A 24,703-nucleotide genomic window follows, 5' to 3' on the forward strand; every position below is an offset into this window, starting at 1 on the left:
AGGGGGCAGCACAGCGCGCCCACCCTCCGGCCGACCCCAGGAACCCACTTCGGCCTCCCTAACCGAGGGACAGCTGCTAGCGAAAGTTGGGTCTCCCTGAGCGAGGACACTGGAGGGAGGCAGGGCACCGAGAGTTCACCGGCAGACGTGCGCACTTAGAAAAGCCCCTGTAGCCTCTGGGAAGAAATGGATTGGGGAGGCCACAGCGGAGTCTAAGGAGATCAAGTGGCCTGAATGGGCTGAAGACCTGCACCAGGCCGGGAGCTGGAATGAAGAGAGATTTCAGAGGGAAAACCAGACCGGTGAGAGGGGGCTGGAGAGGGAGTGGTGGGTGGCTTTGAGCCGGAGCCAGGAGGTAGGGCTAACACCAGGTCTCCCACTTGGGTGACTGGGGGAATGGCATTGCCGTTTAATGAAATGGGGGAAGTTTTGGGGAGCAACTGGTTGAAATTATCTACAAGGCTTTAAACACCCAGGTCTTAGTGCCCTGGGCACCAGAACGAATAAAGTAAGAAATGAGAATGTGTCGCTCTTCTGCCAGGCTTGGGCAGGGCCACCTGATGCTGGTTTCCACTCCATTAGAGGGGGAAAAAATCAGGCCCCACAGTAGGTGTGGAGGAGCTGAAAACCTTTGTGGGGAGTTTGCTCAGGCCCCCTCAGGACTGCCTACTTGGTCATTTGTTGCGGCTGCACCCTCAGAATGCCCAGGGTGGGCTGCTGCCCGTGCCTGCTGAGTGGGGGACTCGGGGTCAGGGCACAGTATGCTCCAGCTCAGGCTGGGTTCTGGTCCTGCCTCTGTCTGTACTCTCCCTGCCATGTGACCCCTCTCTTCTGGGGCTTTCTCTGTCAATGGAATGTCCTCCAAGGCCCCTCCCAGCTCCGAGAGTCTCTGGTTCTGAGTTGTGGATGCAAAGCCTGGGGAGGACGTATGCCTGTGTGTATGTTGTGAATTTCTATCCTTAGAGGGCAGGGGGAGCTGGGACCTAGTCCCAGGAACCAGTCCCGCCCTCCTGCCAGCCTCCACTGAAACCAAAGCTGCCGGGGAAGGCTGAAACCACCCTGAACTAACACCGTGCCCTGAGCAGGGAGAAGCGAAGAGGCAGGCCAGGCTGCCTTTGTGTGCTCCAATCTCAACAGCCTCCATATTAATGCTGCTGTCACTGCCCAGGCAAAGCGAGTGAGACAGCGAGCGCAAGAGTGAGAGAGCAGTAAGACCAGGGCTGAGCTCTGGAATCTCTCCAGGGCCTGCTGACTGGCAGGTACACGGTGCAGAGCAGCCAGCCAGGTCTGCCCTCTGCCTCCTCAATGGGCAGTGAGAGCCCCTGGCTCTGCTCTGGGCAGCTGCAGAGGCAGAGGTCCCTTGGTCTTTATAATACCCAGTGCCAGAGCAGGGGAGGATAGCTTGAGTCCCAACCCCAGCCCTAGGCAGAGTGCTGCCCAGCAGGGTCCCACACAGGCCAGACTGTGGCTGGCTGGGTCAGCCCATGTCTTCACCGGGAAAGGGGCTCCTTCACGTACCAAGGAGGGCCCTGCACACACCTCATCACAGTATAGAGCAAGGGAGAAATCAAGCCAAGTTATTGACCTTTCTCATTGCCAGAGTCACTGCCTAGGGCAGTGGTCCCCAACATTTTTGGCATCAAGGACCGATTTCACGGAAGACAGTTTTTCTATGGATGAGGGGGCAGGGGTGGGAAGGGGAGATGGGAGGTGGAGGGGGGAAGCAGGGGGAATGGGAGGTGGGTGGGGGAGTGGAGCTCAGGCAGTGATGCACGGCCTTGCTTTCCTAACAGGCCACCCACGGGTTCCAGTCCATGGCCTGGAGGTTGGGGACTGGAGGCCTAGGGGACGCAGCTCTCACAGAAGATGGTGAGCGCCTAGTGACCGGATGCCAAGGACTTCTCATCTCACATCCAGAGCTCTGCAGAGCAGAGGGCTGACCTGGGAGGCCTGGATTGCTTTTAGCTGGGAGAACATGTAACAGAGGTTTCTCTGGGAAGTGACCATTTTGGTGGCAGAGCCCAAAGGCCATTCTGTATCCTGAGTGGTCAGCTGGGGCCTGAGTACAGATGCACAGACCCAAGGTCCCCTGGTTTCTAGGATGCGTGGCCATTTCTTCATGGGTCTTCTTATAGGCACAGTTGTCTGTTATTCTAGACATGATGGAGGGAAAACTGGAAAAGGTAGCAGTTTTGGAACAAATTGATTTTATCGCTCACTTTAATGTTTGCAAAAAGGTAAATGAGGAAGAAATTGAGAAGCACCAAAACTTTCCTCAATTAAGTTAAATCCAACTACAAATAAACAAGATGGGCCTTTTTGCTAACTAAAGAGACAGAGGTAGATGGGAGACCCCTGGGAGGGAGGGGGGTCCCCGGGGCTGCAGGCCAGCCCTGTCCCGGACTGAGGCCAGGAATTAGGGGAGAAGTATTTGGGACAGTCAGTGCATCCCTAGGCTGGTGGGGACAGGGTGGGAAATAAGTTCAGGGAAGTGTGACAGGTGCTGCAGAAGACCCCTGTGTGTCATGAGCAGCACGGGGCGAGGCAGGGGCCTCTAGTGCCCAGAATCCCACCCCATGCCCACCTCCAATTTTGGCTGTGGTGGCAGTGGATGGTTCCAGGCCAGCTCAGACAAGCTCTTGCACGTGGCATCAAATGGGCACGCGGGCACAACAGAATCACACAGAGCCCCAGTCCCGCATCTTCACCATATCACACGCATTCTCTCTCTCATTCGTCCCCTACCACTCAAGTGTCAGCTGGAAAACAGGACTTAAGGGGACAGAGTGTGTCTTTGCATCTCTAAGGGGCTGCCCTTGGTTAGACTACGTAGTCAAGAGGTCTATTCAGGCAGAACTGGGATAGTGGTGGGGTTTCCGGGGAGTTACAGTGGGGCTGCTGAGGGCATGTGGGCTCAGGAGGGGCCCGAAGGTGACCCACACTTACCCTGTGGCACCAGAGACAGGGCCCCCGGCCAGACATCCCCTCCCCAGCCTACCCTACTCCAACTCAGGACACAAGAGGTGGCCTGGTGTCCTCATGTCGAACCATGGGACTAGGCGGTAGGGCTGGAAAGGGCCTTCAGTGGCCATGCAATTCCACACCCTCACGTTGCAGATGGGCAGTAGGATGCCAGGGAAGGAAAAGCAACTTCCCTCTCGCACCTCTCCCAGGCCATCCTCATCTCCGTAGCAGCCCAACTGGGGTTCTGGTCTCCTCCTCATGGTGGGGACAACGACATTTTACAATTATGATCATATCACTCTTCCTTATAAGAGTGGCCCCCCCATTGGCCTCAGAAAGGAGCCCAGCTCTTTTGCATTGCGAAGAAGGCTCTTCATGATCATCCATGCCCTGTCCTCCCTCTCCTGCTTCATTTGAGAGGCCCTCCAGAACAGCTCGTCACTCCTGGCCCCATGCTCCACCTCCACATCTGCCACCTGCACGTGCTGTTCCCGCTGCAGGGACTGCCTGAGCAGCGCCACACTCGCCCTTCATACCCGCAGCTGCGCTGCTCCTCCTTGGTGCCCCACCTGCTGGGGGCTGGCCTACGTCACACCAAGGTTGCTGGATTTTCCCTTGTCTTCTCTACCAGCCTGTGACTCCCCGGGGACAGGGCCAGTCCTGTTCACTAACCTGTCCCCAGCACCCATTGGAATGCTCCAGGCTTGGACTCAGCAAGTCACTCTGAGAGAACAAATGCCCTGGCAGCAGGGCTGGGGAAAGCCAGGTCCCTGTCTCCTGGGCCAAGGCTCTCTAGCCACTTGCCCAGCCCTGGTGTGTGTGTGTGTGTGTGTGTGTGTGTGTGTGTGTGTGTGTGTTGGACTGCAGAGTTATTTCAAGGGGATCTCCCATTCAGATCCTCATATTGTCTAAGGACAGAATAAATGGTATGCCTCACAATGTACGCCCTGTTATTTCTCAAATATATGTAGAGGCTCTGTGATCAATAAGATAGAAATAATCTATTTAAAGCCTGCCTGAAGTCATAATCGCTCTCACGATTGCGTGTGTTTTTCCTTTATTTGGACCTCAGGAGCCCACAACTGAATTGATCATCGTCTTTGATTCATAACCCTTTGTCATCATTAGCTCATGCACGGCCTAACTTTGTTGCATTTTAGTCTTTTCTTTTACAGAAGTTTGTATGTAGTAGTACATGTAATTTACTACTCAATCGGAAACTAGATCGTTACCAATCACTTACGTATTTATTTCTATACTCCTTCCCCAGAGACAATATTCCCTTGAATATTGCATTTGTCATTATCTTGCTCTTATTTTTTTTCAGTTTTTCCACAGGTATAAATATCTAAACAATTAGTGTTTAGTTTTACTTGGTTTTGAATTTTATGTTAGTCATTATGCACTTTCTCAATCAGGGGACACTGAAAAGGGGACACTGCCACGTGGGGACTTGAGAAACAATTTCTGAAGGCCAAGGGGCTTCCTAACAGCCTCTGCGTCCACCTCGGGGGCCTGGTTAATGAAGGATGATGCGTCCCCATGTGGCTGCTAAGCAGCGGATGAGTATTTAATGACACGAGGAAATGTTCACATTGGGTCTTAACAGAAGAAAGCAGGTTACAAAACTGTGGACACAGTATCATCCCAGTTTGGTAAAAAAATAAAAATGACAAAATAAAAAACCAACCAACCATGAGGCTCAATGGATCCATAAAATCCTGGATGATATAAGATATTGTAAAAATTCCTGGGTTGTAGGAGAATAAGCACTATTGTCTTCTTTGCTTTAAAAAATTTTTATCCAAAATTTTATATAAATCATACGGATCCCTTTTGTAAACAGATGCATGCTATTAGAAGTTGCGTTGGGAGAAGGTGAGACCTGTCCACTAGACCCAGAGGCGGGGGAGGGAGTGCCATCTGCCAAGAAACAGGAAGGGTCTGTGCCGGCTGCTAGAGGGCAGGGGAGAGGAGGGCAGGGAGGAGGCAGGGGGTCTGCTGATGAGCCAGGGTTGCTGCTGAGGGCAGACAGTCTAGGGGGGGGCAGGTCTGTGCTGGGGGTCCCTGCGGTCTCTTATTCAAAGCTTCACAGTTGCCTTCCAGGTAGACGTAGACTCATTTTTAACAGATGAGGAAACTGTGTCGGATGGTGTTATGGGCTGAATTGTGTCCCCCTACAATTCATGCATTGAAGTCCTAACCCCCAATATCTCAGAGTGTGGCCTCGTTTGGGTTTGGGGTCTCTGAAGAGGCGATGAAAGCAAAATTAAGGTAATTGGATTAGTGGGTCCTGAGCCAATAAGTGTCTTTCTAAGAAGAGGAGATTAGGACACACCCAGAGAGAAGACGGCCATCTGCCAGCCCAGGAGAAGGGCCTCAGAAGGAACCAATCCTGCCGACACCTGGATCTTGGACTTAAAGCCTCCAGGATGGTGAGAAAATGAATTTCTGTGGTTTAAGCCACACAGTCTATGGTACTCAGTTATAGCAGCCCCAGGAAACTAACACCGATGGGTTAGGTGACTCGTCCAGGGTCACACCGCTGCTAGGTGGAGGAGCTGGGATCCAGACTGGGTCTCTGTGACCCCAGCACCTGAGCTTTGGCCCGCCCCTCCACAAGGGGTGGCAGAGGCTTTCTCTCCAGTGCCTGGCTCAGGGGCCGCTGGATGCTAGCGCCTTACCTCCTGGTACCCTGGCAGCGGCCCCAGGCCCCAGCGAGGGTTCCTCTCCCCACTCCTCACCTGCCACGCCCCAGGTGGATGCGGACCTGGGGAGGCCAGGCCACTGGGTGGGGCCCTGGAGACCTCTCTCTGGAGTCCCTGAGAGTCCAGAGCTCTGGCCAGCTCTGCACGGCTGCCTCTGACCCCGTGAATCAGCTGCTGGGAAACTGACGGTCAGGGCTGGGCTACTGCTTTGCAGGTCCTTCTCAGGAGGTGACACCTGTAGCCACGGCAACAGGAGACCGATTTACAGCTTCTGCTGGTCTCCCCAAGTTTGAAAGCAGAGGGGTTGCCCCCGCCTTGGACTCCTGACTTCCTTAGAGTAGCGATGCAGGGAGCTGGGAGTGGGAGGCGGACTCCCAGCCAAGCCCTTCATCATCAGGGGCCAGCCTGAGCCTTGAATGGAGAGGGGGACTGCCCAAGGACCCCCAGCAAGGCAGAAACCAAGGCAGGACGGGAAGCCAGTGCTCCATCCACCACCCCACTGAGCTTGGGCTGGCCCAGGGGAGCCTCTTCCTTCGCCTGACCCTGGCCCTGGGGCCCACTGTCCTCTCCTGCGTCTGCCGCAGGGTGGTGGTGGGTGTGTTCCTACCTGAGAGGTTGGCGAGGGTCGTGACTGCGTGGCAGTACTGCTCCAGCAGTGCCCACAGGGGCTGGTCTTTGGGCGCCTGGCTCGGCCCGGCAGCCTAGGGGACAGCAGGGGATGAGGGTCAGAGGTCAGGCCCAGGGTAGCCATTGACAGCACCTGTCTGCCCACCTGCCATTCATTCCTTACTCCTCTTTGTACAGAGGGGGGGAGCAAGGAGTGTCATGCTCACGGCCAGATGGAGCAACAGCAGCCTGGCCTAGACCCAGGAGAGGCCTCAGCAGTGGGCCGGTGCAGCATCGCCTCCGAGGCCGGAGCCTGCTCTGTCCACCTCTTGGCCCTCAAGGAGCCTTGGCCGGCTCCTCCTCAGGAGGGGATGTGCCGCCGTGATGGGGCCTGTGTGCTTCTGTCAGCAAAGGGGTGGGGGTGCGGGTCCAGCAGCTGTTCATTCACCTGACAAATATGTGTAGGACACCTACTGTGTGTCAGGCCCTGGCAGGGGACCCAATGGGTGTCCTCAGGTTAGTCCCAGGCCAGGCAGGGACCCCCTAGACTTAGAAAGTGCAGAGGGAGGGGAGGAGAGTGCATGATTTAACTTTGTTTCCCTGCCGTACAGGTAAACAGGCACTTAAAACCAAGGACACTACATTGATACAGGGGAAAGACACCTAACCTGGACAGGGAAGGCTTCCTGGAAGAGGTGGCACTTTGGGGCGACCAGAGAATGAGTAGGGAAAAGAGAAGGGACTACACTGCCAGTTTGGGCACCCACCAGGGGACAGACATGATTGTTGCAACAATGACAGTTCCATCTAAAAGGTAAAAACCACCCAGGGCCACATCTCCTGAAGAATCATCAGAATGGGCGCTCAGTGTGCAGGGATCAAGCAGATGTGGTCATGTCCCCCCTTGAGGGGACCATCTTCTGGTAGGAGAAATGAACGGGGGACCAGCTTTACAGCATGGACGATCTACTGAGGAGGGCTGGGGTGGCATCGCGGAAGAGGTCATGCTGATGTGGGCTGTGAAGGGTGAGTAGGAGTTTGCCCAGCAGGCAAGGGTGGCTCCAGGAAGGGCGCTGGAGGTAGCGGGCACAGTGTGAGCAAGGGCAGAGAGGCAGGAAGACGCAGGGTGCAAGGCTGCACGACAGCAACGCGCTCTAAAATTCTAACCCTTGTCCCCATTCCTCCCACGACCACAGCTTTTCCTGCTCTGTGGCCAGTGTGCGTGTGAGTGCACACACATGTGTGTGTGACTTTTGCAACTTCCACCCCCGACCCTGACGTCCCTGATTCTGGGATTCCAGAAGGCACTAATGGGCAGCCCCTCCTCTTTCTCCTGCCTGTCAGACGTTCTCTCCCTGACAGCTGGGTCAATGTTTGCCCCAGGATGTCCCCGAGGGCCAGAGCCCAACAGCCCTCAAACATCACGTTCCCCACATCAGCCTCAGTCCATTTCCTGTGCTGGGACCGGAGGCTGCACGCTCAGCCTCACCACGCTGGCCTGGAGCTTCTGATTAATGACCCCACTTGGTCAGATAGGGGCCTAGGGCAGGGCACCGACATCACTGACAGGCACTTACCGCACCTGCATTCTGCCAGCTTCTCGCCCACAGTGCTGGGTGCAGAGGGAAACAGATGGGAGCAAGGGTGTGTATTGTACTGTGTGTGCATGCTGTGTGTGTGCATGCTGTGTGTGTGTGTGTGTGTGTGCATGCTGTATGTGTGTGTGTGTGTGTCTTGGGACTGTGAGGGCCTCCAGAGCTGTCACTGGGAGCCCTGGCCTCTTGGCCTGCAGGGCAAACCCTGGGGACCATGGTCTTGCTGTTCATGTGTTCTGAGCACTGGCTTCTTCGGGATCAGGAAGGCCTTGCTGGCCCAGAGAGCCATGTATCGGGGTTAGGAGGGCTGGGGAGAGGAGGGAACATTCTGGGGTCTCGGGAGAAGGAGGGCTCTAAGGCCTGACCTGCCATTCCCTTCACAGCCCCCAACCCCTTGTTTGAGAAGCAGCTGATGATGCCCTCCCTGGAAGGGACAAGTCCCCAGTGAATCCCAGGCTCTGGAGGTCTGGGTAGCGGCAATGCTCAACCCAGAAGCACGCGGTGTCCATGGTGAACCCTCAGGCAGACACAGACTTTGCATCTCAGATGCCAGCTCCTTCTCTCAAAGCCCCCAGGCTGTGACATTCATAGCCTCATCACTCAGGTGATCTCCTGGTTGACCTCAGTGGGGGGTCTGACATCTGGCTCTGAGTCCACAGTGAGCAGGGTCGGGGCCAGGGCTCAGGCAATAAGGGGCTACCCTTGCCTCCGAGGCTGTGGTCTCAGGCTGTGGCTGAGCCTTCACGCTGAGCAAAGCACGTTGCGGGGGGCCGGACACAGGGCTGCCATGCTCAGCACCCAAGCGTGCTGTTCCGGCCTGGGCAGAATTCGGGATGGGCAGTTCCGATGTGATTTCTGGAGTAACTATCAGATTTTCGCTCCTTCTATAACTTCTGTGCTGGCCTGAAAAGCTGGCACAGCCAATGATATTTGTTCTCTTCAAGGGGTTTGTTGGGTGGATTTGATTCAGTTCAAACCCACAAAATGCCCTGCAGGTGCCTATTTTGGGCAGAGCCCCTGGTGATGGGTGGGCAGGGAGGAGGGGGAAAGGTCGCTGTTCTCAGAAAGCACACGGTGCGGCGTCCCTGTGCTCAGCACTGTGGGTGCCCCTTGGCCGTGGCCTTGGCACAGCTACTTCCCTTTTCTGAGCCTTAGTCTCCTCATCTTTAAAATGCAGGTAGTACAAACCTATAGGCTTTTTGTGTGTATTAAACAAATTGCTGTATGTCGAGACATGCTAAATGGTGGCTCTTGGCAAGGACTTTAGGAGAGGACTGATTAGAGTTCAGAGACGGGGGAGGGCTCAAGGCCCATTGCAGGGCCTCTTAAGGCCCAGCGCAAGCCCTTCCCCTCCAGAGAAGCTCCTGGAAGGCCTGTGCCCCTCCCTCCCCATCTCTCCAGTACGGACCTCCCTGGGCTCTCAGCACCCCTGCCATGGACACAGGGCCCCTGAAGACGCAGCCTCTACCTCCCTCACCGAGCTCAGCCCTCAGCAGTGCTCGGGGCATGCCTGCTGAGGAGACTGAAGGCTCCCTGCAGGACCGGGCGTTGGAGCTGAGTCCAAACGTGCAGAAGGCCTTGGGCCGTAAGCAGGGTGGGTGCCAGGAAGGGGAGAAAGCAGCCCCAGGGGCAGCGGCTGAGTGTGCAAAGCCTCAGAGGCAGGAGAGCCCAGGGCCTGTGCGGGAAACAGCAGCATCTGGTTTGGGGGTGCCAATAGACGGGGGGAGGGAGACAGGCGGGAAGGGGACATCTCTTTATGTGAAGACAGCACTTACTATGTGCTAGACATGGCTCTAAGTGCCTTAGACAAAACAGCTGATTTAATCCTCACATGAGCTTCTGAGGGAGCTGCGAATAACCCCATTTTATAGATGAGGCAAGTGAGGCCCAGAGAAGTGAAGTCACCTGCCGAGGCCACACAGCAGGTAAGGGGCAGGGGCAGCTGATGATGCAGACAGTGTGGTAGGCGATGGCTTGGCCAGGTGCACAAAGGAAGAGCTGGCCTGGTGAGGGAGTGGAGGCCTGTGGGCCATGGTGCTGAGTGGACCCCGGCCCTGGACAGGGTGGCTGTGGAGCTCGGGGGCCGCTCTAGCGGGAAGCCCCTCTCTTGCCCCAGGGGGCAGGGAGCTGGTCGTGGAAGGCAGACCCAGCCGGCCGCACAGGGCCTTGCAACACGGGGATGAGAAACTTGGATTCTCCAGCCTCTGAGCCCCCTGCAGTCCCTACTGTGATGCAGTAACAGATATTTGGTCTTGGTCCCCAGTTCCCGACACAGAGCTGCTGAAACCCTTGTAATTTCCTGGGTGACAGGAGCACAGTTTGTTCTAATGAGGTGACTCTTAGTGGGCTCCGGGATGGGGCTGGGCACCAGCCAGACCAAGCCCGGAGTAGAAAGTTGGCGACTCAGCGCCGCCCCACAGCTGCAGGGAAGGGAGAGGGCTGGAGACCGAGTTAGTAATTGCTTGTGCCTGAGCCTCCATTAACACCCTCAAAGGTGGGATTTGGGATTCGGTGGCTTCCGGGTTGGTGAACACCTGGACGTGCTGGGAGGGTGGCGCCCAGAGAGGGCGTGGAAGCCCCACAGCCCTCGCCATGCCGTGCTCCATGTACCTCTTCACCTGCCTGCGCATCTGTATCCTTTGGCACATCCTTTGTAATAAACCTGTGAACCTAAGTAAAGCATTTTCCTGAGTTTTGCAAACCCGAAGAGCAGGTCATGGGAACCGCTGATTTATAGCCTGTCGGCCAGGACTTGTGATCGGCCCCGGAGTGGGGCAATCTTGTGGGACCAAGCCTTTACCTGGGGAGTCTGATGCCAACTCCAGGTAGATAGCGTCAGAATTGAATTGAATTGGAGGACACCCAGTTGGTGTCCCCGGAGAACTGGTGAATTGGTTGGTGTGGAATTTGGTGTCAGAGCTGTGTGAGAGTGTAGAGAAGAAACCGTTTTCCTTTCGTCATTACTCTCTCTCCGGACGGGGACATCTTGCACCTCTGCACTGATGAGCTCTTGGCTGTCCCAGGGACAGAACGCTGGCTGAGAGGACCCAGGGTCCACATCTGTGTCCCCAATTCCTAGTCCAGAGCCTGGCACGTAGCAGGTGCTCAATGAATGTTTGTTGACTGACTGACTGACTGGATACATGGATGAATGAGACCATGGCCCCCACAGCCAGGTAGGGCTAGACCCTCTGCCCCAATTCTGGGAGCTCAGGTTGTGGGCCTTTCCCGCTTGTCATCTTTCTTTCTCTCTGAATTTCACCTGTGTGAGGGCCCAGGCCCTGGTTCCAGCCTCTGCGTGCCTGGCATGGGAAGCCCTCACCTTAAAGCAGGGCAGGGCAGAGGCCCTGGCTAGGGGAGGAGGCAGCAGGTCGGAGCCAAGACTCCAGCTGCTCTTCCTCCAGCTTGGGCCCTGTCCAGGAAGGATCTGTGTCCCAGGGGCCAGACAGGCCTCAAAGGTGCCACCTCCCTGGAGCCTGGGGGTCTGGCCCAGCCTAGTGTTCCCTCCTAGGCCTGGCCACAAAGCTTCCATCTAAATTTAGCCCTCTGTCTAAGCCGGGGAGATTTACGGGACCACAGGTCCTGGGCCCAGGCTGCCAGTGACCTGAGGAGAATAGGGGTGAGCTCCCTCCTGCCCCTCCCTCGGCTGCCCAAGGGCAGAGAAGGACTCAGCGCAGGGGAGGGCCTCCCACACTGCACTTCCATTCAGTGGTTCTCTGGAAGCTGAGCTCAGGCCCTGCCCCTCAGGGAGCACTTAGGGGAAGGAGGAAGAGGAGAGGGGAGGGGAGGGGAGGAGAAGGGGAGAAGCCAGAGGAGAGAGAGGAGGAATGGAGAGGAGGAGGAAGAGGGAGGGGAGTAAGGAGGACAGGGGAGAGGAAAGAGGGGGGATAATGGGGAAGGGAAGATGGAGAACAGAGAAGAGGGGAGGAAAAGCAAGAGAGAGAACAGGGAGGAGGGAAGAGAGGAGGGTGTGAGGAGAGGAAGGAAGAGGGGAAGGGGAAGAAGGTGGGCTGAAGAGAGGGGGGCAGGAGGCAGAGTCTGGGCCCTACAGGGCCAAGAGCGGGCGAGGGGGAGGGTGAAGGATTGGAAGCCACGTGTAGGAAGCAGGTAGTATTTCCTGGAGTGGCTGGACCGGTTTCCTGGCAGCAGGGACTTTAGAAGCTCAGTTCTAACTTACGGGATGGTGGACCTGGAGCTAGGACCCTACCCTTGAGTCTTTGCTCCCACCAGGCCTCTTCCTTCCTGTCCCAGTTCAGCCCCAGCTCCATGGGGGACATGTCCAGGCTCCCCCGCATTCTTTGCTCTCTCTGATCTCTGAAAGCCTATGGTTCCCCTCCCCTCGTCCCTCTCCCCTTACCTGTGCCAAGCCCTGGGCCCTGAACACAGATAGGAGAGGAGAAGAAGGAGGGGGGAAAGGGGAGGGCTCTCGGCCAGTAAAGGGGGGGGCAGCTGGCCAGCAGGGGTCCTACAACAGGCTGCTTGGCCTAAAGTTATCTCCTTAATTATCAACTCATCTAATGTCCAGTTTGCCTAAAAGTCACCCCCTCTGATTTGTTTTGACATCTGTCTGAATGTTATAAAAATAGCTTGACATTCAAACTAAATAGCATTAAAATTAATTTTTTGTTAAGGGAAGAGAATCTGGAGTCAGGCTGCCTGGTTGGAACCCAGGCCCTGTGTGACCTTGTGGGCACAGGACCTCACGTCAGCTTCCTCATCTGTAGAGAGGATGGTCTTAACTCACAGGCGGGTGCGAATCTTACAACAGGTGAGGCGTGTCAGTACACACCATAAACCCTGCGTAGCTCTCAAGCAAGATATACAAAATAAGCTTATTGAATAATCTATCCTCTGCCCCTGTGGATTTGAAATGTCATCTTAAAAAATTAGAATTTTGAGTAAAGTGACTTTATATAAATTGGCCGAGGAATCCTTAAAATTGTTAAAATGAAATAAAGCAGAAAATGACAGCTAAGAGGACACAGAATAGTCCTGTAATTCACGAAGTGCTGCAAATTTGAGACGAGGAATACAAAATTAAGTAGATAGTGCCCTCAAACAGATTGGTTTTTTTAAAAAAATACTTAAACATCAACAAAATGGCAAAAAGGGAGGGACTCAATTAGTTGGTTAGGCTAGAACACACTCAGAAGGGAAGTGAATTTTTTGGAAAAGTCACTAGATGCATTAGCTTCTGGCAAATGGCCCTTGAGCCCCTGGCCCCACCGGCCTGCAGACTTGTGTGTGTGAGTGTGTGTGTGTGTGTGTATGTGTGTGTGTGTTGGGGGCAGGGTGGCCTCGGTCTATGGTGGGTGCTGGGCAGGGATGGCCAGGGACTTCTCTGTGTTCCCTCCTCTCTTTGCTGAGCCTTCTGGGGCAGATGGCACCACCAGAAACCAGGACCTGGGACAGGAGGTCCTGAGCCCCTGAGCCCCTGGGGGAGGGTATCTTGCTGCCCAAAGTTCTAAGGAGCTGGACCCAGCCTAGAGGGGCTGGTGGACTCCTGAGGTCATCACAGAGTGGGAGGCAAGTAGCACTGCTTAGCCTCCCTGAACCTCTGCTTCCTGTCTATACATAAATGTCCCCACCTTCCCAGCATCTGAGTAAGGCGCTCAGCACGGTGCTGCCGCCACACAGGACAACGGTAGGATTACAGTGCTGCCTCCCGAGCAGCTTCCCAAAGGCCTCCAAGCGGACCCGGAGCACCAGGGTCAGGGCTTGGTTGCCTCCCCCAGGCTCTCACAGTGTGCACTGGCCCAGGTGTCCTGCCACCCAAATCCACCAGCTGGAACTTTCACAACTGCAAATCAGATCAGGCCCCTCCCCAGCATAGAGAGCTCCCCAAGCCCTGGGGATAAAAATCAGATCCCATGGGGGATGTACCAGAGCTCTGCTGCCTCCCACTGCTCTCTGCTCAGGGCTGGGCCCCGGGGCCTTTCCCCTGCTGGCTGGACCACCCCAACTCGGCCCCTGCTGTCCCGCCCCCCTCCCACCACTCCCCCCGTCCTGTCAAAGGCTCTCACACCTGCACACATTTTTTCTGAGTCCCAATGAACAGAGTTTAAATACACACATTTCTTTCCTGCGAGGTCTCCTGGGCTATAAACTCCATTAGGGCAGGAGCTGTGGTGGGGTGATGTTCCCAGCCTGCGTCCTCACCAAGGTCCCCAGTAAACACTGGTTGAACAACTGAGAGGGCTGGAAGCCAGGCCCCTCCAGGGCTGCCTTCCGTCCCCACTGTCTGCGCCTGGTCTCATAGTCTCATTTCACAGCGAGTAGTAGTTTCAGGATTGTTGGCCAAGGATCCAGAAATAAATCCCATTACCAGGAAGGCCTAGCGCAAGGCAGGCTGGGCTTTGGGGTCAGAAAGACCAAGGGTTAGTGACTCTCCAGCTGGGGACCTGCTGAGTGACTTTGGGCAGTAACTAGTCTCATCTCAGTCTGGGATTCTGGGGAGAGGCAGGCGGAGGGCCTGGGCTGACTCTGAGGGAAGCTGAGCTCTGAGTGTTGCCTCCGAGGAACACAGGGCACCTCCCCCAGACCCTCCGCCTGGCTGGGATCTGGAACGGCAACCAGAAGGACCCTCCCTCCAGCTAGCTTGGGTGGCTGGCAGCACGGGCCCCAGAGGGAAGGGCTGAAGGGCAGCCCTTGCCCAACACCTGGCTCTCTTGGGAGGCACCCTGGGAATGAGAGTTCAAAGCCCAGGATGTCGGGGGGCAGGGGTGGATGGTGAACCCACCCCACGACCTCCACCCACCCCAAATGCAGTCTGCAATGTCATTTGAAAGACCCGCAGGTCTAGGAGCCATCTGCCCATGGGGACGCTGACTACACCTCAGCATGGTACCCACCTCCCACCCCCTCCTCCACCTGGCCCCCCAGCAGGGCAGGGCCCCTGGGGTCTTCATGCTCTGTCCGTGGTGCCTGGCTTTTTCCAGTGCTCATGCCTTGCCAGGCACCACACTGCGTGCTTTGCTTGTATGACCTCACCTGCTCTCATGACAACCCTATTCAACAAGCACGAATGTCATCCTCGTTTTACTGATGAGGAAACTGAGGCTCAGAAGATTTGAGTAACCTGTACAAAGTCACACATTAAGCACCAAAGCAGGGATTTCAATCTGTTCTGTGGGCAAATCTGTTGAATGAATTAGTCCTCCTTACACACATGGAGACGTTAAGGTCCGGAAAATGGTCCATGAGGCTGGTCTGTGGCATAGTCAGGACAGAGATAGGCCTCCTGACCCCCAGCATGGCTCTGTCCCTTCTATTATGAGGGCTAGGACAGGTGGTCCTCCCTCTCTGAGCCTTGGTTTCCCCATCTGTAAAATGGAGGGAGGGTTGGAGGTAGATCACTCCCCCACTTCTCCAGCACCCTCTTACCGCTGCTCCCCACTTCACCCCACCTCCCATCTGCAGACCCTGACTCTGGTCAGAGGGTGTGGGTGCGAGGGGGAGCCCGGAGTCCTGAGACAACTTGGAGAGGTTGGTTCTCCCAGTGCGGGCTCTGCGCCCACGGCTGAGTGGGTCCTGGGGCTGCCTGATTTCAGGTGCTGGGGGGTGGGGACAAGCAGCAGTGGTGGGAGGCAGCTCTTGCGTGTCCTGGGTGGGGAAGGGCCAGAGCTGGGGTGGGTGGGGAAAGGAGTTAAGGGTCCCACAGGGGAGTTGGAGGGGGGGTCTTGGGGGAGGGGAGAATGGACAGGAAACAGGGAACTTGGGGACCTGAGGAGGGCAAGTCCTGGACACCAGGACGTCCCCAGAGCCTCTGCTCATACACAGGGGCCTCCCTGTCCCATCCCAGCAGCCTGAGTTTCATCTACCCTCCACCTGCCCCCTCATCCAGGCATGAGATCTCCACCCCACCATCAGACATAGGAGTCCCCAGTTCCAGCTGGGCCCCCAAGCTTCGAGACCCTCCACCACTAGCAGCTGTGAGTGCAAGAGCTCCCAGCTCCAGGGGCCCCCACCCTGCCAACTCCCACTGCCTGCACTTACTTGGAGCAGCAGCGGGAGGAAGCAGAGCAGGCAGATGCAGAGGTGTGCGACGTGGAGGAGGCCTGGGGGCCCCGAAGGACCCCCCATGGCAGCAGCGGCTAGGGGCTAGGGACAGGAGCTTGTGCCCAGTCCAGCACAGTGGCCCCGCCCCGCCTGTCCCTCCCCTCCTGTCCAGGAGGGGAGGCCTAGGTGAGGCCCCAGGCCCGGGGGTATTCTCCGCCCACCTCCCTCCCCCAGGGCAGTGGCGCCGCCCCACAGCCCCGCCTCCTGGTTATTTATAGCTGTGCTGGGCAGCTGCCTCTGCCCCCAGTCAAGGGGCCAAGCTCTGTCTCCAGCCTGCAGCGAAGGGGTTAATGCCTTCTATCTGCCGGCCTGCAGGGCTGTGGCTCCCCAGGTGGGGGAGGGGGAGTAACGAAAGGGAGGAGGGGGCTTCAGGCTGTGGTCCCTGCCTGAGCACAGAGTCAGGCTACTGGGTCTCCGCTGGAGGAGCACTGCCCAACTCTTATCTGGGGAGCTTTTAACCAGCAGGACTCATGCAATCGCGGATGCGGTTAGCTAATAGCACTGTATCAGTGCTAAACTCACCAATTTTGGTACTGGACTGTGGGTAGGTGAGGGTGTTCTTGTTCTTAGAAAACACGCATTTAGGGTTAAAGGGGCACCATGCTTCTTACTTTCAAAGGGTTCAGAAATACACTCACGCGGACAGATACATAGAACAATAGAGCAAACGGGGCAAATGTAAATTGCTGGGAAATGGAGAAAAGGGTATATGGATGGGCTTTGGACCATTCTTCCAACTTTCCTGTACATTCAAAATGATATCAAATAAAATGCCAAAAAAACACCCAAACCTCAAAACTGACAACAAATACAGCGCTGCCAGGGCCCCCGCCGAGATTCTGGTCACCTAGAGTGGGATGGGGCCAGGGTGTCTGTACATTTCAGTAAACAGCCCAGAGACCCTGACATCAGGCAGGGCCAAGCACCACTGCTCTTGGGGGGACAGGCCCAACCTGGGGCCAGGTCAGGGAGCCACAGGAGCAGCCTCAGGAACTGTTCTGACAGGTGGGACTGGTGCAGAGTTGACAAGCTTAAGCAGCAGTTGCGGCTTGGTTGTTGTTAGGATCTGAGGGGAAAGCATTTGAGGAATGTGATTAACTGGGGCACCCTTGAGATTTTCCTGGAGGGGCAGACAGGGTGTGTGGAGGCCTTGGAGGACTCAGTCTGAATTCAAGAAACGCAGACACTCTGTGCTCCCCCTGGTCTTCCTGCCTGGGACACTTTTCTGACCTTCAGGGCCCCTGCCCCCAGCTCCTTCTTCCAGGCAGCCTTCCTGGCTGCTCCAGCTCCCACCTCCCTCTCCAGGGAAATCTCCCAAGCCTGAACTGAAGTCCCGAGTGGACCATTCTCTAACTGCTCTGCATGGATGAGTGTGGATGTGCCCCTGTCTTCCCCTCCTTGTTTTTCCTTCTCCTTCTCTCCTCTTTTCTACAGAGTGTGTAGTCTCTGCAGGGGAATGTTTATGGGGAAAGCTGAGAAAGAACTGACCAGATTTCCCCATTCATCTGAAGATGGCAAGTCCTGGGAAAGATATGGCTTCCTGGACCCAGCCAGATAGGCTTGGCCACGGAGGGCTCCTTGTAGGGGGAATGAGCTCAGCAGGACTTTGAGGGGTGGGCAGACTCTGAAAGTGTTGCTGGGACAGTTCTCTTTAGCACCCCTGCAGCTGGAGCATCTCCATGGGCCAGGCCCACGGTAGGCACCAAGCAGAGGCTGTGCCCTGAGGCCAGCCCCAGAGGCTGTAGGGGCCTGGGGAGGGGAGGGATGGGGACCCATGAGAGCCAGGCCTGGTGACTGTTGGGAGGTGAGACCTAGCACAGGAGAGGAGGGGAACTTCCTGCAGAAGGTGCCCCAGGAGCATCTTGAGGGATTTAAACAGACAGAGGAGGGAGACGTGTGTTTACTCCAGGTGGAGGAGAGGCAAGGAGCTGGGCAAGTGCAGGACGGCTGGGCTGGGACCTGGCCAGGTGCAGACGGGCTGGGAGGAAGCTGGGTTCTCTACGGCTCTAGGAGGATGTGTATAGCAGTGGCACTGTGGTGCTCAGCCCAGGTTCTTCCCTGGGCAGGGCCTTCTTGGTGCCTGTCTCAGTTGGCTTGGACTGCTATAGCAGAACTTCACACACTGCGTGGCTCAAACAGCAGACATTTATTTCTCATTGCTGGAGGCTGGCAGTCTGAGATCAGGGTGCTGGCATGCTCAGGTTCCGATAAGGGCCTAACTTGCTTTGTAAAGTGAAGCCCTGGAAATCACCACATTGAGCTTGAAGGAGGGCTAGGATCTGGGCTCTAGAAAGGAGGAAGAGTGAGAAGAGAGGACAAGGACTGTGGGCATAGGCCGGGTCTGAGGAGGGACGGGTTGGAAGAGCTTCCCTACGGTGGTGAACGATCGATCAATGCGTGTTAACCATGGGATGTCGTTCTCTGCTATTCCGTATCTTCAGAAAAAGTCTACAGGGCCGGGCGCAGTGGCTCACGCCTGTAATCCTAGCTCTCTGGGAGGCCGAGGTGGGAGGATCGTTTGAGCTCAGGAGTTCGAGACCAGCCTGAGCAAGAGCGAGACCCTGTCTCTACTAAAAAAATAGAAAGAGATTAGCTGGACAACTAAAAATACATAGAAAAAATTAGCCGGGCATGGTGGCGCATGCCTGTAGTCCCAGCTACTCGAGAGGCTGAGGCAGGAGGATCGCTTGAGGTTGCTGTGAGCTAGGCAGATGCCACAGCACTCTAGCCAGGGCAACAGAGTGAGACTCTGTCTCAAAAAAAAAAAAAAAAGAAAAAGAAAAAGTCTACGCCACACAACAGCCTGGGTCAGTGGTGTTTGGGGATGAGAAGGAGGCCCTGTGCCCATGTGTGCAGGAGGAGGGAGGCTGGACTGGACATTCCTTGGTTTTGTCCCAGGATGGTACTGTCCATCTGAGAAATGGTCTGTCCTCTACTCCAGTGTTGCTCAACCTTTGTTATTCATCATCACTGCCACCAGGAGCCTTCTTTGATACTTGTTTTCCTAATTGTCCTCCCTTCCACCAGGAAATTTTAATACCACAGATAAATTATATATCTGTTTTGTACTTGGTTCTTTGGAGGGCCACAGACCATCGTCATATGTAAGATTGTCTTGCCTCCCAGGAACCGGTTTCGCCCCCTTGGGAGTGGGTGTTCTGCCCTGGCCACCAGCTCTGGTCAGCAGCTGGCCACCGGGGATCAGCCCACCGCGGATCAGCCCACCACAATTGACCAGGCTGAACAAATGAGAGGGCCTCGCTTTGCTGACCACAGTGGGTTGGTACAGGAATGGACAGCTGATCTGAAATTACTCAATCATTTTCAAACTTTGCTCCAAAGAGAGAGTGTCTTTCTCTCTCGTGGAGAACCAGAGAGGCCAACCGCTGTTGCTTCACAGAGAGCAGAACCGAGGGCACGAGCTTCCATGCCGAAGGGTGCCAGGAAGAGAGGAGGAGAGACAGCTTGGTGGCCTTCGAGGCTCTGGTTCCAGTGGACCTGAAGCCAGCCCTGCCTCTGCCTCTAGCAAGGGAGCTTTCCAGTAATTCTACTCTTATGCCCAAGCTAGTTTAAAGTCTGTTTCTGTTGCTCCCTACGCAAGGAATTCTGACCAACACAGAGGGATCAGGAATTGAACAGGAATAGAATTCAGAGTAAAAATGTGCCCAGGAAAATGTAAGACACCCCATCCCCTTGTCTGGGAGCCAGCACTGCTGGGGAGAGCCCAGACTTTCTGGGAGTCTAATGGAACAGGGGTGGTTGGGTCATTGTATGTGGCTCTGAAAGGAAAGGGTGACTTTGGAGGGGTGGAGACTTAGGGACACATGTGTCTCCGAGCAGAGGAGGGTCTCTGGGAGACTTGCTCGGGCAGCAGGGCAGTTTGGGTTGGAGGTGGCAAGTCCACGGTTAGGGAGGCAGAGTGGGCTGGTACAGCAGTCTAGGCAGGAGGTTGGACGGTCCTCTCAGTCCAGGGAGGAGTCTAAGGGAAGGCAGGCCTGCACGAAGAAGGGACATCGGCCAGACCCCTGCCCCTATGCAGTGCTGTCACACTGACCCTATCTATCTCTGCCTGAGACTGACACTGCTCGGACCCAGTACCGCAGCAGTTGCGGCATCTCTAGTCATGCAGAGTGAGCTCCTCTCTCACAACACCCCTGCCACACACACACCTTGTGGCCAGGTGACGTCCCCCAGGTCCGTGCGGCTATCTCCTTATTTTAGCAGTGGTCACACCAATTTCGCCTCAGATGGCAGACTCTGCTTTTGCCATATAATTTTAGAACATGACTTTACAGCATCGTTGAAAGAATAGGCATTGATTTTGCTCATTTCTTTTTATTCTTCTTTTCCTCCGTGGCCACGGGGTATTACTTTGATCTTTCTCTCTCTCTCTTTCCTCCAAAATCCTTGTTCAGGAAGGCCAGGTCTGAGCATGAGCCATAATCAGTTCTGTTGTCACTGGTCTCTAAAGAAAAGCAAGTCATGTTTGATTAATAGAGATTAAGTCAGCTCTGGCAGAGTATTTGCCTGCTCATGAAGGAGCCTTGAGCTCTGTGCCTGAGAACAGCTGTGGGGCTTGTATTATATTTTCTGGAATAGTCCAGGCTCCCGCGCTGAGTGGTGCTCAGACCTGGCTCTGGTTGTCATGTCTGTGGTTTCACAGCTGTCCCCCATGTCCCGTGTGCAGACGCCTCCCAGGAACAGGTGCCATGGTTGAACTGAAGCCCACCCTCAGTGGCCTTGGGGACGAGTGGCCTGTGCTGGCCTCTGGGCTCTGCCCTGTGGGGCTTGCCTCTGCCTCTACCCAGCCCCACCCTACCCCTCCCTGTCCCCCCCTGCCCCACCCCTGCCCCAGTGGCTGCTGTGGGCCCTATGATGAATATCTTGCTCCCTCTACCCTTTTCCCCTCAGTTCTCCTACCTGCAAAACAAAAATAGCACCTACCATGGATGGCCATTGTGAGGATCAAGTGAGAATGTGTGTGGACAATCACTGCAAAGCAATGTGAGCGAACATCATTATTATTTTGTATCTTCCAGTTCAAAATCAGCAAACACTGAAGACCTACTATGTGCAAGACCCTAAGCAAGGTATGACCATGGGTGCCTGGAACAGAGTAGGTTCTTAAATGTCTAGTGAACAGATCAACAGGGAGGACCTTAGGAGCCTCAGGGCAAAGGGTGTGTTGTGGTTGGGGACAGGGAGATTGGAGGTCCCTCCCTTGCCACCACACAGTGGGAAGACTCTGGATTCTTCTTTCACCCAGCCTGACTTTCCTGGACTGTTTTCTATAAGTGCACTGGGCTGGAAGGCAAAAGACTGTCTTTAGTTTGAATTTAACATTATCGTATTTATTGAGCAACTGTTAAGTGCAGGGTGCAGGGAGAGAAGACACAGTGGTTGTCCCAGTGTGGTGGGGGGACAACAAGTGAACAGGCAAGGGGAATAAGGGGGAGTGAGCAGGGCATCCCCAACCCCACCCATGCAGCCAGTGGGGTCAGGGAAGCCGGGGCGAGGGGGAAGTGTGCAGGCAAGGGAGAGAGAGCAAGGCTGGCTCTGGGACCTGCAGGGGGTTGGTGTGGGTGAGGTCTATCATGGGTGGGTGGGCTGCTAAAACAGAATACCAGAGACTGGGCAACTTTAACAACAGATAGTTCTAGAGGTTGGGAAGTCCAAGATCAAGGTGGCAGCAGATCCTGTGTCTGACGAGGACCCACTTCTTGGTTTGCAGATGGCTGTTTTCTCCTAGTATCCTCACGCTGTGGAGAGAGAGCAAGCTCCCCTGTTTCTTCCTAGAAGGGCACTAATCCCGCCCTCCTGACTACTCCCCCCACAAAGGCCACAGTGCCTAATATCATCACACTGGGATTTGGGGGGGACACAGACATTCAGTTCTTAATCGGGGGACTACTAGGTGAGCCAGAGCAGTGGGCAGAGCTCAGGCCCCGGGTTATGTGGCTGGGTAAGGTGGCCAGTGGAGGTTTTAGTCGTGGAGTGACAAGGTCAGACTGGGAAACGGGAAGAACAGCATGGAGAATGGCTTGGCTGGGACATGCCCAGAGGCAGGGAGACCAGTCAGGAGGCTCTGCAGAGAAGAAGGGGTGGTAGTCTGAGTCCTGGGCCTGATGCTGGAAGGGACATCAGAGTTGGAAGGGACCTCAACAGTCACTCAATTCCCATTTTACAGATGGTGAAACCAAGGCCAAGTGAGGCCTGGCACCTGGTACTTGCAGAAAGGCCACCCCTTGGAAGGCTTCTTCCTTAGGTGCTCGGCCAGCCCTCTCCTCTGCTCCTTTCTACCTGCAGAATGAGGTGAACCAAGGACACATATCCCTTCCTCCTCCTCTGGGCCAGGCTGCCTCTGTTGCAGGGTGACCAGTGAGACCTCAAGCTTGGGGTTCCCAGAGGGCAGGAGCCTGAGACAGCAGGTCAGTAAACAGTGAGTGGTCAGTGTGGCTGGCAGGGCCCAACTGAGCCCTTCACTGGGCACAGGTCAGGCCCAGGAGCTAGGCAGCTTGGGCCACACCTGGCTGAATGTGGGGACAAGGCTATGGGCCAGCAGTGTCAGACTGGCAAGGCAGGGAGGTGGCCTTTTCTAATGGAGTCACCTGTGTCCAGAACAGCTGCCCTCCCCTTGGGCCTTGGGAGGACAGAGGAGTGAGCCAGAGGAAACCAGAGTCAGATGCCGCAGCGACTTCAGAGCGCTTTCTTGGCGGCTGGGGAAGTATGGGAGTAGGGCCAGAGGCCTGTGAGGTTTGTCCTCTGCCTGGTTCACTTGGCCCTGAGCCTGGACTGGGAGGGAGGATTCCAGTCCTGCTGCACGACTTATCAGCTGGGAACCCTTGGAAAAAAGGGCTTCACCCTCTGGGCCTCAAGCTTCTCATCTGTCAAGTGGGGATAAGAATCAGGTCCGTGGCTGAGCTGCTCACGTCACCCTGGGTCATGGAAGAGGCTGGAGGAGTTGGATTCTCGGGGTCTGGCCCTGCCCTACTCTGATCATCCCCACGGCCCACTGTGGGGGCAGCTCGGCTCTGCTCCCTGGGCTCAAGCCAGCCCATCAGTGCCGAGGGGTGGGATCCACTTCCTTGCTCTGATCTCCTCTTCCCCATGGCCCTCGGCTGCTCCTGGGATAAGACGAGGCCCTGAAAAACACAAATTAGGGGACGTAGAAGTATGACAGCTGCAGCTAGCACCGGTTCACTGCCTCCCACCTTGCCAGGATACACGAAGCCGTCCACAGTGCGGCAGGCTAGAAGTAAGGCAGAAGCAAGGAGACATCCAACTGGTTGAGGCTCAAAGCAAGGCCGGCAGCAGGATGTGGTGCCCCCTCCACGCCCCGTGGACGTGAGGGAAGCGTGTTCTTGCCACGTGAGGGCTTCGTTCTCTTCAGCCTCCCTGATGTGTGTCTCTTACCGTGTGGTGACAGCTGTCCTTTGAGATTTAACTCCAGTTGCCGCGAGCACGCTATCCTGCCTCTCAGGGGAGGTTCAGTGACCTCCCCGGGTGCGAGCTTCCGGGGAGCTTGTGTTCTCATGGCCCTCTCCAGTCAGAGGACGGCATCTTCGTCCTGTGCATGTCTCTTCTCTGTGGCTTGCACAGACCCGAACGTGGACTTCCCCAAGCCCCCAGCCACGGAGCAGGGGTGCCGCCGCTCCTGCTCCGTGGAAGCTCCCCTTCCCTGGGTCAAAGCCCTGCTGCTCCTCGCTGGCTGCTCCCCATCTGCCGCCTCTGGCCTTGCCTCTGTCGGTCCGCCTGGGGGATCGGAGACTGGCGGGGCCAGCTCACTGCCACTCTACAGGCCACTGAAGCCCTTGCCACCTGCTAGGAGGTAGGGAGGGACAGGAGGCTCCTTCTGGCTGGCTTTCCTCTGTTAGGGGCTCCATGGCAGGGTTGCTCGGGTGCAGAGTGCTACGGAGTGTGTTTGATGGGACAGCTCTTGCAATGGATAAGTGTGCCCACAGGCCACCAGAGAGGTGGGGGTGAGACAGACCAAATAATAGCCACCATGGCACATTCAGGCCATGCTTTGCTTCTGAGCTGTGGCCTGCTGTGACTCCCTCTCAAGGGTCTCAGAGCAGCCCTGCCATGTTGCTTTTGCCGGACTGTGTTAGTCTGGGCTCTCCAGGGAAACAGAACCAGTAGGATATGTATCTACTTCTGTATCTACATCTATAAGTAGATTGTAGATAGATTTATTTTAAGGAATTGGCTCACAGGATTGCAGGGGCTGTTAAGTCCAAAATGTACAAGGTAAGCCAGCAGGCTAGGAATTCAGGTGAGTTGATGTTACCGTCTTGAGCTGGAAATCTGCAGGGCACGCCAGACAGGCAGGAATTGCAGGCAGGCTTCCATGCGGTAGCGGTAGCGTCGAGGCTGAATTCCTTCTATGGGAAAACCTGTCTTTGCTTCTAAGGCCTTCAACTGATTGGACAAGGCCCGCCCACATTGTGGAGGGCAAGCTGCTTTATTCAAAGTCTACTGATTTAAATGTTAATCACATCTTAAAACTACCTTCACAGCAACGTCTCGATGGGTATTTGACTAAACGATGGCGCACTATAGCCTTGCCACGTTGACAAGTGACATTAACCATGACACAGCACCATGCCTGTTTATCTCATAGGCCTGTGTGTCTGAACGCATGTATGGGCTTGGCTTGAGTTTCCCTGGGAATCTCCTAGGAGACATGTAAACGCTCACCACTACCAGTTAGGGGTAGGGGCAGGTATCCAACTCCTTCCACTGGGTGTATCTGAGTCGAGAGTTCATGTT

General features: G+C 55.7%; 1 protein-coding gene across 1 annotated transcript in view; it reads right to left on the minus strand.

Annotated features, from left to right (window-relative positions):
* CRHR2 (corticotropin releasing hormone receptor 2) overlaps nucleotides 1-15,955 on the minus strand; it is a 43,035-nt gene extending 27,080 nt beyond the window's left edge. The window contains exons 1-2 of the mRNA XM_012640690.1: nucleotides 15,869-15,955; nucleotides 6,280-6,373 (exon numbers count right to left, since the gene is read on the minus strand). Of these exons, the coding sequence (XP_012496144.1) occupies nucleotides 6,280-6,373; nucleotides 15,869-15,955 (181 nt within the window). The remainder of the gene's footprint in view (nucleotides 1-6,279; nucleotides 6,374-15,868) is intronic.
* Between the last annotated feature and the right edge of the window lie 8,748 nt (nucleotides 15,956-24,703).

This window comes from Propithecus coquereli, unplaced genomic scaffold, assembly GCF_000956105.1.
Source record: "Propithecus coquereli isolate 6110/MARCELLA unplaced genomic scaffold, Pcoq_1.0 Scaffold156, whole genome shotgun sequence".
NCBI classification, from domain to species: Eukaryota; Metazoa; Chordata; class Mammalia; order Primates; family Indriidae; genus Propithecus; species Propithecus coquereli.